This window comes from Pteropus vampyrus, unplaced genomic scaffold, assembly GCF_000151845.1.
Source record: "Pteropus vampyrus isolate Shadow unplaced genomic scaffold, Pvam_2.0 Scaffold93, whole genome shotgun sequence".
NCBI lineage: Eukaryota > Metazoa > Chordata > Mammalia > Chiroptera > Pteropodidae > Pteropus > Pteropus vampyrus.
In genome coordinates this window covers 673,418-688,153 of record NW_011888874.1, presented here as the reverse complement: position 1 = coordinate 688,153, position 14,736 = coordinate 673,418, and the positions used below count along the sequence as shown (strand labels likewise).

General features: G+C 41.6%; 1 protein-coding gene across 1 annotated transcript in view; it reads right to left on the bottom strand.

The window, feature by feature from the left end:
• Positions 1 to 7,791: 7,791 nt before the first annotated feature.
• The window catches only part of DNER (delta/notch like EGF repeat containing), a 177,785-nt gene continuing 170,840 nt past the window's right edge, over positions 7,792 to 14,736 (bottom strand). The window contains exons 12-13 of the mRNA XM_023532936.1: positions 13,737 to 13,983; positions 7,792 to 8,808 (exon numbers count right to left, since the gene is read on the bottom strand). Of these exons, the coding sequence (XP_023388704.1) occupies positions 8,697 to 8,808; positions 13,737 to 13,983 (359 nt within the window). The 3' untranslated portion in view covers positions 7,792 to 8,696. The remainder of the gene's footprint in view (positions 8,809 to 13,736; positions 13,984 to 14,736) is intronic.

Here is a 14,736-nt window from a genome sequence, read left to right as displayed (position 1 = left end):
ACCATGCTATAATGAGTTAAATTGAAATTCCCCATGAGAGTCACATTTCCGAAAGACTGCAAGAGTTGCTTGTTCCCAATATGTGGAAACCACAATATCAGAATTTCAAATTGTTAAGGGGCCTTTTGACTTGAGAAAGCAGGAAATCGCGTTATTAAAATATAATTTGGCCATGGAGTAGTTTCCACATGGACTAGTTTACGATAAAAAGATTTCGATTTTGTGAACATTCTCTTTAGCAATTTGGAGATTTTCAAATGAGCCGACAGAAAGATGACAACAATTGGTTGTGTGTTGTTCTCCTACAGCCACACAGCAGTCTGGAACGTGTCTGTGGGTTAAAATTTAATCTATTAGAAATTTTTAATAACTAGCATGGAAATTCATCTGAGCAAAAGCTACATTACAAAATTATGGAGCTGCTGATTTAATCCAGAAACTGAGGTTTATAATGTACTATATGAATTTCCTTTCTTCTTGAATCCCTGTACCGTAGCATGGTCACCCTGCCCCCATCAGCACAGACCTTCGCTTTCTTCCTGTCCTGGCACAAAACAATCCTGCCCCCACCCGGAAGTCTTCAGGTCCCTGCCCACCTCTCCATCTTTGATCTACCCATTCTCCCTCTTCCCCTTTTTTTAGTGATCGTATTGGTTTTTAAAATTTATTGATTTGTAAAAATTTATAAACAGTAAAACGCACAGATCTTCAGTGTACCCTGATGACTTTTGACAAATGTTTACTCTCTTGTTACTATCTCTCAAATCAATATATAGACTTTTTATATCCCAGAAATGTCCTTCAGGCCCATTTCCAGTCAATATCTCCACCTCTGTACACAAAGGCAATGGCTGTTTAGATTTCTAGCACCATAAATTGGTTTTGCCCAGTCTGAAATCTCGCACAAACAGAATCATGCATTATGTTCTCTGTTGCGTCTGACTTTTTGGCTCCACCTTTATGCCTGCAAGACTCAGACATGTTGCTGCATATTTGAGCAATTCTTTTCCTTGTTTCATGGTTTCCTATTATACCGGGGACTATTATGAATGAAGTTGCTATAAACATTCCCACACAAGACTTTTTTTTTTAACACCTGCTTTTGTTGCTGTTGGGCTTTTACCTAAGAGTAAAATTACTGGGTCACAGAGCAGTGCATGCTTATCCTGAGCATGCACGTTGATGCTCCAGCCTGACTCAACATTTTTTAGTTCTTAAGAAGTGCCCACTCTCAATTTTTGAGACCTCACACATCTACCTCTCCCTTCTCCTAGGTGATCCTGCCCATCCTTCAGGTCTTGATTTGGATGTGATATATCAAGGAGCTTTCCCTGACTTCTACAGAAATCTACCAAGTTCTCTCTGCGAGGAGCTTCCATAAATCCTGTTATCAGAAGCTCATGCAACGGCATGCTTCTAATCTCTGTCTTTCTTCCAGCTTCTAACATCCAAGGGGGAAGTATTGTCTGTGTGGTCCACAGCTAATAATTATGCCTGATTCGATTATCACCCAGTACCGGCCTCTTACATGCTGAATGCTCCATTAACTCCTGTCGGACAGATGGATAGATTAACGAATGGGAAGATGAAGAGTCTTGGGGATAGCTTAGCTAGTCCAGTGGTTTTCAAACTATCCACCGTGGAACTCTTATGGCTTCTCCCATCCCCCTTGGAAATCACTAGGGTACATGGTGGTAGGCAGAAGGGGCCAAAATGGCTAGGGACCTCTTAACCAGGTTCAATCAAAGAGACTTCTTTATTTTAATCTAATTTATATATCACACTTCCATGTAATATTTCATTGCAAGATAATACGCTTTAAAAATAATAATAACTTTTATAATCACCGATCTGGTCCTGGGCTCCCAAACTCAAATGTCATCAAGAGCCAGAAAGAGTAATGTAACAAGTCAAGTAGGCAAGTGTCTTTGCACATTCAACACAGGCAGATAATTTTCACTTCCATAAGGAACTATGTTCTCTCTCATTATTCTTGAAATACACAGTCCACTCAATGTAATGCTCATTTACCTATTTTGATAGCATAGCTCCGGAAAAATGTTTATCCACAAAAAAACAAAAAAAAAAAAACAAAAAAACATAAAAACAAAAAAAAACTTCAGCAAAAACAAAATAAAAATAGCTGGGCAAATAGGATTATAAGCAGTAAGTAATAGTCATTTTTAAAATGGGCAAAAGACCTTAATAGACATTTTTCCAAAGAAGATATTTGAATGCCCAACAGGTACATAAAAAGATGCTTAGCATCACTAGCCATTAGGGAAATGCAAACCAAAACCACAATGACATATCACTTCACACCTGTTAGAATAGCCGTCATCGAAAAGACAAGAGCTAACAATTGTTAGCAAGGGAAAAAGGGAACTCTTGTGAGCTATTGGTAGAAATGTAAATTGGTATGCCCACTATGGACAACAGTGTGGAGGATCCTCAAAAAACGAAAAATTAAACTATCATATATAATGTAGTTGTGTCTATATGTAATGAAATTTATTCAGCCATAAAAAGATGAGGAAACCCTGGGTAGACCTTGAAGAAATTAGGCTAAGAAAAATCAGTGAAACAGAAAAAGACAAATACTGTATGACCTCATCTACATATAGAATCTAAAAGAAAAAACCCACAAAACGCATAGAAAAAGAGATCACATTAGTGATTACCTTGGGGAAGGGGCATTGAAGGAAGGCAGTCAAAAAGGTATAAACTTCCAATTGTAAGATAAATAATTACTAGGGATATGAAGACTACAGCCACCACTGTGTAAGAGATGGAGGAAAAACAGTAAATCCTGAGAACTTTCCTTACCAGGAGAAAATTATTTTTTCTTCATTTCTTTGTATTGTATCTATATGGATGGGTGTTAACGAAATGTGCTACCATAATCATTTCATAATGTATAAGTCAAACCTTTATGCCATATACCTAAAACTTACACAGTGATGTATGTCGATTATGTCTCAATAAAATTGAAACAAAACTGTTCATTTTTAGTGTCAGCGGGACCACAGGGAGTGGTAGAGATCATACCCCATCTGTCTCAGAGGGGCAGCTTCATTTTAGTTTCAGCCACTTGCTGGACAGTATGACCACGTCTTCTGAGTTTACAAGATAAATCAAGGGGTTTATCAAAAGCTTTTTTCACAGAGAGTGCAAAGTAACAGCAAAGTGGCAGAGCATTTGACACAGTCAGAGGAAGCGTTCCAGGCTTTTGGAGGGCTAGTGACTCGTACACCATTTACAATGCACGAACTGTGGATCGCCGCCATGAACCATCAAAGCAAACTCATTAACTTTCTTTGTGAAAGTTATGGTCTATATCTAAATAGGATCAAAGGCAGCAGCAGTAATAGCCACCACGTGCTCGATGCCGAATGTGTGCTGGACGTGGGTGAAGTGATTTACATGCAGGCTGCTGTTTAATTCTCGCCGTGGCCCTTCAAGGAAGCTACAATCCCAAAATTTATAAACAGTAAAATGCACAGATCTTCAGTGTACCCTGATGACTTTTGACAAATGTTTACTCTCTTGTTACTATCTCTCAAATCAATATATAGACTTTTTATATCCCAGAAATGTCCTTCAGGTCCATTTCCAGTCAATATCCCCACCCTCTGTACACAAAGGCAATGGCTGTTTAGATTTCTAGCACCATAAATTGGTTTTGCCCAGTCTGAAATCTCGCACAAACAGAATCATGCATTATGTTCTCTGTTGCGTCTGACTTTTTGGCTCCACCTTTATGCCTGCAAGACTCAGACATGTTGCTACATATTTGAGCAATTCTTTTCCTTGTTTCATGGTTTCCTATTATACCGGGGACTATTATGAATGAAGTTGCTATAAACATTCCCACACAAGACTTTTTTTTTTAACACCTGCTTTTGTTGCTGTTGGGCTTTTACCTAAGAGTAAAATTACTGGGTCACAGAGCAGTGCATGCTTATCCTGAGCATGCACGTTGATGCTCCAGCCTGACTCAACATTTTTTAGTTCTTAAGAAGTGCCCACTCTCAATTTTTGAGACCTCACACATCTACCTCTCCCTTCTCCTAGGTGATCCTGCCCATCCTTCAGGTCTTGATTTGGATGTGATATATCAAGGAGCTTTCCCTGACTTCTACAGAAATCTACCAAGTTCTCTCTGCGAGGAGCTTCCATAAATCCTGTTATCAGAAGCTCATGCAACGGCATGCTTCTAATCTCTGTCTTTCTTCCAGCTTCTAACATCCAAGGGGGAAGTATTGTCTGTGTGGTCCACAGCTAATAATTATGCCTGATTCGATTATCACCCAGTACCGGCCTCTTACATGCTGAATGCTCCATTAACTCCTGTCGGACAGATGGATAGATTAACGAATGGGAAGATGAAGAGTCTTGGGGATAGCTTAGCTAGTCCAGTGGTTTTCAAACTATCCACCGTGGAACTCTTATGGCTTCTCCCATCCCCCTTGGAAATCACTAGGGTACATGGTGGTAGGCAGAAGGGGCCAAAATGGCTAGGGACCTCTTAACCAGGTTCAATCAAAGAGACTTCTTTATTTTAATCTAATTTATATATCACACTTCCATGTAATATTTCATTGCAAGATAATACGCTTTAAAAATAATAATAACTTTTATAATCACCGATCTGGTCCTGGGCTCCCAAACTCAAATGTCATCAAGAGCCAGAAAGAGTAATGTAACAAGTCAAGTAGGCAAGTGTCTTTGCACATTCAACACAGGCAGATAATTTTCACTTCCATAAGGAACTATGTTCTCTCTCATTATTCTTGAAATACACAGTCCACTCAATGTAATGCTCATTTACCTATTTTGATAGCATAGCTCCGGAAAAATGTTTATCCACAAAAAAACAAAAAAAAAAAAACAAAAAAACATAAAAACAAAAAAAAACTTCAGCAAAAACAAAATAAAAATAGCTGGGCAAATAGGATTATAAGCAGTAAGTAATAGTCATTTTTAAAGTGGGCAAAAGACCTTAATAGACATTTTTCCAAAGAAGATATTTGAATGCCCAACAGGTACATAAAAAGATGCTTAGCATCACTAGTTATTAGGGAAATGCAAACCAAAACCACAATGACATATCACTTCACACCTGTTAGAATAGCCATCATCGAAAAGACAAGAGCTAACAATTGTTAGCAAGGGAAAAAGGGAACTCTTGTGAGCTATTGGTAGAAATGTAAATTGGTATGCCCACTATGGACAACAGTGTGGAGGATCCTCAAAAAACGAAAAATTAAACTATCATATATAATGTAGTTGTGTCTATATGTAATGAAATTTATTCAGCCATAAAAAAGATGATGAGGAAACCCTGCTATTTACAACATGGATAGACCTTGAAGAAATTAGGCTAAGAAAAATCAGTGAAACAGAAAAAGACAAATACTGTATGACCTCATTTACATATAGAATCTAAAAGAAAAAACCCACAAAACTCATAGAAAAAGAGATCACATTAGTGATTACCTTGGGGAAGGGGCATTGAAGGAAGGCAGTCAAAAAGGTAGAAACTTCCAATTGTAAGATAAATAATTACTAGGGATATGAAGACTACAGCCACCACTGTGTAAGAGATGGAGGAGAAACAGTAAATCCTGAGAACTTTCCTTACCAGGAGAAAATTATTTTTTCTTCATTTCTTTGTATTGTATCTATATGGATGGGTGTTAACGAAACGTGCTACCATAATCATTTCATAATGTATAAGTCAAACCTTTATGCCATATACCTAAAACTTACACAGTGATGTATGTCGATTATGTCTCAATAAAATTGAAACAAAACTGTTCATTTTTAGTGTCAGCGGGACCACAGGGAGTGGTAGAGATCATACCCCATCTGTCTCAGAGGGGCAGCTTCATTTTAGTTTCAGCCACTTGCTGGACAGTATGACCACGTCTTCTGAGTTTACAAGATAAATCAAGGGGTTTATCAAAAGCTTTTTTCACAGAGAGTGCAAAGTAACAGCAAAGTGGCAGAGCATTTGACACAGTCAGAGGAAGCGTTCCAGGCTTTTGGAGGGCTAGTGACTCGTACACCATTTACAATGCACGAACTGTGGATCGCCGCCATGAACCATCAAAGCAAACTCATTAACTTTCTTTGTGAAAGTTATGGTCTATATCTAAATAGGATCAAAGGCAGCAGCAGTAATAGCCACCACGTGCTCGATGCCGAATGTGTGCTGGACGTGGGTGAAGTGATTTACATGCAGGCTGCTGTTTAATTCTCGCCGTGGCCCTTCAAGGAAGCTACAATCCCATCATGACCCCCATTTCCCAAATTACGAAGCGTAGGCTCAGAGAGTTACCTGCCCAAAGTTCTTAGCAGGTGAATGATTAAAGCAGGATTCCAACCCACTCTGCCGCCCACGAGCCGCCAAGTGGCCACGTTCACCTTTCCTTCGCCGTGCTCTTCTAGGTAAAATTCTGTATTTATTTATTAGATGACGGTGAACTCGGGAGCCAGAATCCTTTTGTGTGGCTCTTGTCGCCCACCATCTGCCTGACACAGAATAAGTGCTCAGCGAGACGGATTATTATTAAACATCCAAACGAATAAGTGCACGTCTTTAAACGTCTTCGATGTCGGTTGTCAGATTGTCAGAAGCCAGACTAGTGTGCCAGAACCTGGACTGGTAGGCTGCACGAATTTGCTTTAGAAAGACAAATGATGATTGAACAAAGAATGTTCAGTTTTCCGAACAAGTCCTTTCAGGGGCATCACGTACAATGAATTTAAAAATTTGGGAGATTGAAAATCATTTGAGCGTGCGTGATCTATGCAGCTCCCAAATGAAGACCAAGAAGAGGAGGAGACATGGCGGCATGGATATTGTGGGGGGTGGGGGGGGTGGGCAAAGCGTTCAATGAGAAAACGGAGCTCAGAATCCACCATCGTTCCCCGGCTGCCACCTGTAGATGGAGGTGTCTGTGTGCCACGTGGCCAGCAGCTTCAACGGCGAGATGGGAGTAAGCAAGGTCTGTGTGTTCCCACAGGTGCTCAACCATAGGGTTCATACTTTGTTCTTTGTTCATCCTCCACTTCCAAACGCTTAAACTAAAAACACTGACACATTGCACTGTATCATTTAATAATCAGAGTGCAAGTGTACTGTGATGTCATTTGTAGGATCTGGGACAGATGTTTTGTGGGAAGAGAGGGAAGGAAAAGCATCTTGAATATTTCTTTTTGCCTAAAGCCCTCCCTCGCACCTGATTTTTGGCCTTACCAAACACCACTGTGTGAAAATTAAATGATTAAAAAAAAAAAAAAAGACTCTGAGACTTCAGCACAACACTTAGATGCAAAATGGCACTGAACCCGGTGTGGCTCTACGCTGTCTTCATGTTTCTATGGACCGAGTTGCTGTTTGCTAAGGTAGCTGCGCGTCACCCCCACAGGAAAGCAGTGTAGAAGATGCTCCCTGCCCGTCATGCTTAGCAGCATCTCTGGGTTTCGATGCACCTCAATATTCACACGCGCCGCATCTCACTGGCAAATCCTGCTGCAAAAGTTAAGATGAGCATTCTTGTTATTTTTTTCCCATCTCTCACGTTTATGAGAAGGTAGAGATGGTTCACCAACAATTAGGAGGTCGGGAGGGTTCCGGAAGGCACAGAGATGCGCTCCGCCAGCCACAGAACTGAACCCCTTGGAACATTTAAAGTGTAATAAAACAGCAGGATGGTTTATTTGATAATCAATATCAAAGCCAAAGCGTTTTGTATAATTTTGAAAGAATGAGAGACAAGCGCATCCTTGACTTGGTAACATTTATTCAATATTCTTTGAAATTAGCAAGAATCAGAAGAAGCACATATCAATCAAATACAGCCACAAAAAAATGTCCCGGGTATAAATAAAGATGCACTATGAGAAATACTCACTACCGAAGGAACCAGGACTCTCTTACGTTTACTACCTCTTAGCGACTAACACCAACGTAAATTTAACTTACTCACGATATAAACCCCTCGACTTTTTAAAGAAAATATAGATTCAATTCGATCATGACTTGCTTCGCTAGGCCCTTTCGTTACGCACGTTTTCCAGGCCTAGCTAGAAGACTGAAAACGACAAAAACGAACCGAAACGGTGTTTTTGCAAGGTTCAACAAAACAGTGCAGAAACAAGCTACTTACCCATGCACAGAATAAGGCAGAGGCTAATTTCATTCAGGTTAGGAATAATAAATTTAACTAGCTTCTTTTTCACAAAACAAAACACTTCAGACTTCTTTTTTAAGTAACGGGTATATTGTTCTATGCATCATACTCTACATGGTTTCCTAACTCTACTCAGAAAGCCAGCGCTGGCATATCAAACTGAAACTTACCGTTGATTAGACTTACTCTGCACCAGCCACAGAAATTAATCTGGGTGTCATGACACTGTCTACCATGAAAAGACCACACACTAGTTGCAGCATAGGTTTTAGAGAGCCGAAAGTACATTAAAATGTAGTCTATGGACCCCTCGAATTCTGTTCTTAAAATATTTTTTTTTTCCAAACTAAAAGCTGCAGAAAATTAGTTCTTAAATAGTCTACTGAAAACTCTTGAGCAGCTAACATTTTCAATTTCTTAAGCTTTTTATTTTCTTAAAAATATTTAAATGAGGGTAGTACCCCATCTTTTTGAAAAATAATCCCCAAAAAATGATTACAAATCTTTTGTTTTAATCAGTGTGACCAAGGGTTTGTCATCCGGGCTGTAATCTTCGTAGGCTATGGGGGTCACGTCATACATCGCAGGCCGGGCTTTCTTTCCAAACCTAAAATCACAGGGAGAGAGAACTCTGGTTAGATATATACTGGATCTCAAGTCCTATTAAAGGCAAATGAAGAGAAAAACTTATATTCAAGAATCAAATGGAACTATAAAAATTCCCTAAAGAATATATTCTCTAGCGAGTACGGAAATTGGAGACTTCCTCATAGCAACAATGAATGAGTATAAATATTAGTCTTTGGTGCAGGAGGTGAGAAATAGATTTCAACAAACGTAGAGTCCAAATTAATGTTGGCGCTTGTAGGTTGGATCTTGGCAAAGCGATCAGGCGTGACGGCTCTACAATGGGTTTTAAAAGAACGGGTAGTGATTTGTCTTTTTCTTCTGAGGCTCATAGGGATTTGGAGAGGCAAGTTTTTTTTACATCCACTCTAGAGCCTGGAATGCACAACGGCAGGGTGGCCTTCCCTGGACCATGGACAGACAGACGGCTCCTCCCATGGGACTCACAGAAGGGCTGTGTGAAGGCTCGGTGGGCTTCTGAGGTTCCAAGATAAGGAATAGGTAGAGGGAGGAAATGACTTCAGATAAGGAGGTGTTTGTCCACAAAACATGCCGGCGCCCACCATCCGATCCCACCCGCCTTTACTCCCCAACAGCCACATATACACGTGAGCCACTGTTTTTTACTCTGAGCACAAAGCCATTGTCCCAACGGATCTGTATATTATATTTCAAAAGCCCCTTGACAGCAGGACTGATGAGCAGAAGCCAGGAGTGTCGAAATCCAATGTCGGGACTTCCTAACTAACCAGTCCTAAGTGGCGATCATTAAAATAAAGCCGATTCAACTTCTGGGTGGTCTCTTTCATTCAAGACCTCACCTTCCCTAAAAGTCCCTGGAGTGCCCTATGATTTAAACAATCTTACACAATAACTTGCCACCCCTCCTGCCTTTTAAAGACAACTTTTTTTAACTGTTTCAAGTCCAACGAGGCTCATTAAAAAGGAAATTTTAAAAGAGCTCCAATTTTAAAAACGTTGGTAAGATGAGCACCCGAGGACATCAGAGGCTTATTCACTGCAGCTTACAGCTCGACTCTTCACCTGTCCTATTTCTTCCTTTGATGTCTGGGAAAGTCTGTCTTCTCACACAGAGAGATGAGAAATAGAATCGAATGGGAAATGAGAAACGTTGCATTCTTCCCATGACCTTTTATTTTTAAACATTCTTCAATCTAGTATTCCTGAAATTCCTTCAGGAGCGCCAAGGCATAAATCATGCCAGGTGGGCACCAGGCAAAATGCAGAGATAAAGAGTTAAAGCATTCTGCCACCGAGAAGCCCACAGCTTTTTCTGCAATATTTAAAAGCCTTCGGTAAAATCGTGTCTAAAATGCAAAATCTTCCTGAAGGTCGGGATTGCGTGTGCATAAATATGGACTGGGCTCCAGCCCGCGGCCAGTTGATTTACATTGAGTGAGGCCCTCCTAATCTGAGACCAAGAAAGGGGGCAACGGTACAGAAGCCAATCGGATCTTCACACTTTCTCCCAAGTCTGAAAATTGCAGAGGGTGCTTTAAGGTGCAAACGTTTTGACAGTGTATTTCTCCTAAAACAGCAAGGTACGTTGGTAACAAAATGCCACTAAAAATATTAATTTAATTAATTTTGATCGTATAAAAAAACAGCTAGACAAAATTATAATGTAGACCAAGGGCTAGCACATGATAGCCTGCAAGCCGGTTCCGACCGGTGGCCTATTTTTTAAATCCGGTTTTATTGGAACAAAGTCGTGTCCATTCATGATGCCACTGCTTCCACACCACCAGGCAGAGCTAGGTCGTCACAGAGACCCAAAGACTGGATGGGCCCCAAAGTAGCATATTTTGAGGCCCTTCACGAAGACTGTAAGAATCACTCACAATCCCTCTCTCCAAAGGATGTGACACAGGTGTCCGGCCATGTTAGCCATCACAGAAACACTGAAAGAGTCGTGGCAGCAGCAGTATCAACGTCACCGGCATCTGAACCTATTTGGTGACAAGCCTTGTATACTTTATTGCACTAGGAAAACAAAAGCTATGGCAACCAGTCGTAAGGCCGATCAAAGAGCGCACCTTCTTCTAGTTCATACTCCCCTGAAAGTCAACAGCTAAAACAATATCGCGGAGAATGTCAGGGGCATCTGACCTTGAAAAAGGCCCAAATCAGGAGAGGCTATTCGAGAAAAAGCAATTACGTCCTTTCACAGCTCTCTCTTTTTTTTTTCTGTGATCAGACACTTATAGCTCGTGGAGCAGTGAGCAGTCAGATGTGACCTCAGTTCCATCACTTGGAGAATCATAGCTTCATTCCTGCCAGTCAGTTACAAACTCTCTCCAGCCTGAGTGTAAGCAAAGCAGCCATAGGACAGATGACTCTTAGGACAAGAGAGAGAGAGGCCTCCTTCTGAACCCAGCGCCAGCACCAACTGATTGTTGACATCACCAGACACTTTCTCAGTCACTCGTGAATGTCACAGATGACGCACTGGAGTGTTTGTCCTGCGCGGATGCTAAACTGCAGCCATTCTGATCCAATGTCACCTCCAGGATGGGAGACAGACCATGAAATGAACATCAGGTAGAGGCCGCTGCTGAAAACTAGGGAGACGGTAATATTAAAAAGACTATAGTTTTGTCAGTGCCTTTCTAGGGTTTCTAGGAAAAGGAAGTAAAAAGGATCAACCAGCCAGAGACCCAGGCAGGGTGTCTAAAGAGCCATGCTGTAAAAACCATAGGTTCAAACTAAATAAATCTTTAGACGAGAGCATTCTCAGATATTTGGGAGGGTATTGCATTAATTTCAATGGTTTTATCTGCAGTCACTGGTGCATGTCTGGTTAGGAATTCTGCAGTAAGTATTTTTTGGTAAAAATTGGCACCAAATCAGAACCAGGTTTGTCAATCTTTTCAAGTTTTTCCTTTCCTTCCAAGAGTATTCAGTTAAATATCTTCCCAGTAGGCTCTATAAGCAGGGAGCCCAGAAGAATGTATCTTAAACTATTCGGAAGCTGAAATAAAATATTCTTCCTCTTGAATGCAAAAGGATCTTACTTAGCCAGATATCGCTCTGAGAGTGGAGACGATCTGATTTCTCAGGTACCCAGGACATCCCAGGATCAAGCCAGGGATTCTGCTCTTTCTGGTGAGCTAAATCCTTCCACGAAGACTCTTGAGCAACAAAGAAACTTGTCCATTCTCGTCGCCTTTTCACATCGTCTACTCTCATCCGATGATTTCAGGATACTGCAAATGCTCCCGCAGGCTGGAACCACTTACTAAGCCGGTGCCCTCGGATGAATCTGTCTCTCAGGCAGATGAAGCCAGCCCCTGCCAACCACTAAGCAAGATCATCCATTCATTTCAGACTAAATTTTAGTAAGACTTCAAGGGTCGGTTATGTGCCAGGACCCACAGGACATGTAGTAAAAAAAGCCACTGCCCATTATGCACGAGCTAGTGAAGGGAAGAGTCAAATAAACAATTAAGATGAGATTTTCAGGGACTGGCCTCAGGACTTTCTAGAAACTGACGATGCTGAGTTGATGCTTAAAGAAAGGAGCCCTTGATGGGCAGCTGTGCGCGGCCCGACTTGAAAAGGGTTGAACTCTCTTTCCTGCCTCATAGTCATTGCAGTAAGGCTGGTGCAGCTCCCACGAAGAAACTGCCCTTGCCCCACCGAGACCCTGGGGCAGATGGCTGTGTCTCCCGATTTCTCTTCCATTGCCCGGGTCTGGCTTTCGCTTCAGTAAGCAATCAGATGTGACCTCAGCTCCACCACCTGGAGAATCACTGCAAGATCTGAGTCTTGGGTTTGGGGGTTTCCTTTCGAAGAAAGCAAACTTTCTGGATCTATGAGTTTCTATGACATTCAGACAGAATTTGGATCTGCCTGTGTCTTGATCTATATCGATATATGACGAAGATTATATCAATATTAGTATCCCAACCAGGAGTATGTGGCTAACAGTTCCCTGGAGCCCCAATAGTAAGACGCCAAGCTTGGCCCCCTTTTACTGTGGCACACTGACTTTCTGAATTGTGTGTTTCAGCTTGCTCTATAATTAAAAGATGGTGTTCTTTAACAGACAATATTGCCAGTATTTTTGTAGTAAATATTCTTTGCAAAAGTTAGCAAAAGGTTAGATTAGCTAATTTTTGTAATGTATGATAGATTTGGAGAAGCGAATATAGTGTTATCTGTTTGTACAATCCTCAGATACTTGAAATTTAATTTGATTGTCGTAATTGTCTAATGAAGTGGAGTTCTCTCTTTTTACAGCGGAGGGAACTGTTTTGCGGGAGGTTAAATGACCTGTCTACAGTCCCGAGTCAGGGAGGGAGTGGCTGGGTTCAGTGAGGTCCCTCAGATGTGCGAACTCAGGTCCCTCTGTGATTCCACACCAACTCTTTGTCCCTCCACGATTCTCTCCTCTGGAAGAAGATACTGTTTTATACGATAGGAGCTCTAAGCAGAATGATAGCTGCTGGTCATTTTTTAAGGAAACCCTTAAATCAAACGCCATAATTTAAATCCATGCCAACTCTTTGAAGAGCATCGTATCTAGAGACATTCCCAAAAGAAACCACTGAACAATATTCCATTTACAGTAATTAAGAATCAGACATTTATAGCACAGATAAACACAAATCGAATGAATGAACGTCTTCCATGAAAACAGAGTTAGCAGCAAATTAAAAGAGATTTGCTTACATGGCAGCCTAAGGATCTGTCCCCACCAACAATCTTCAATAGGTTCTATCGTACCTTAAACCTCTGTGCAGGTGTAAAGTCCTGTCCACAACAGAACCCTGGTACCAGGAGTGTGCATGTGAGACCAGCCTCTCCCTTCCTCCTCCTCTTGCCTCAGCAGTGGGCCCCCTGGCCCACCTGGTCCCCCTGGCTCCCCCGGTCCTCCCGGCCCACCTGGCGTGCCGGATGGAGGCGAGGGCGTTGCTGAACTCGCTGTCGATGCTGCGGCAGCTGTAGAACTCCTCGTAGGCCGGCCTGGAAGAGCCCTGGTACTCGATGCGGCTGATGCGGCAAATCCCCACGATCAGGATGATCAGCATGAGGACGAAGGCGACGCACAGGGCCCCGATGATGATGTAGAGCGAGTGCCGGGGCATGTTGGTGAGGCTCTCCGCCATGTGCCCGGACTTCCACTGGAGGTCTGAAGGTGAGAACAAGCAAATCGCTGGCAACGAGCCGTGGCCTTTAGCACGGGAAGATCCTTCCCGCCCTTGCACGGGTAACTTAAAATCTAAGGGCCGTCCACACTAGGAAGGATGATTCCCTACAGATAATAATGCAGATCCAGGGCTAATTAATATCGTCAGTATATAACGACCTCTTACAAATCGTTCTGGAAAACCAGGAACATGCCACGGAAAAACAGGCAGAGGACGTGAGAGGAATTCACCAAAGAAACACATACAGAAAGCTGTTTAGCATTATTAGTATTTTTTTAATGCAATTCCTCTGTCAGTTCCCAAATATTCTATAAAATTTTGGGTAACGACGTTTGACAAACGTACAGAAATGGGGAAGGTGTAAGTTGACAGACAGCCCTTGTGTGGAGTAAACGCTGCATTCTCTGACCAGGAAATGCCAATGTTTGGAACTTATGCTGAGGAAAGTGTCCTACAGTACATAAAGACATAAATACACAAAGCCCGTGTACGACGATGTTCCTCTCGCCATCACAATTTTTAAATGTTAATTTATCAACTGTTACACATTTAGAAAAGGGTTCGGAAAATGAGCACAGACACCCATGAACTGGCCAAAGTTAATAAATGTTCATTTTTTGTGTGAGTTTGTTTTCGACAAAACAAAATGTTACAGAATATAGCTAGAGTCCCCACTTTCATATCCCACCAATAGATGACACAATTTCTTTATCCCACCAATAGATGACACAATT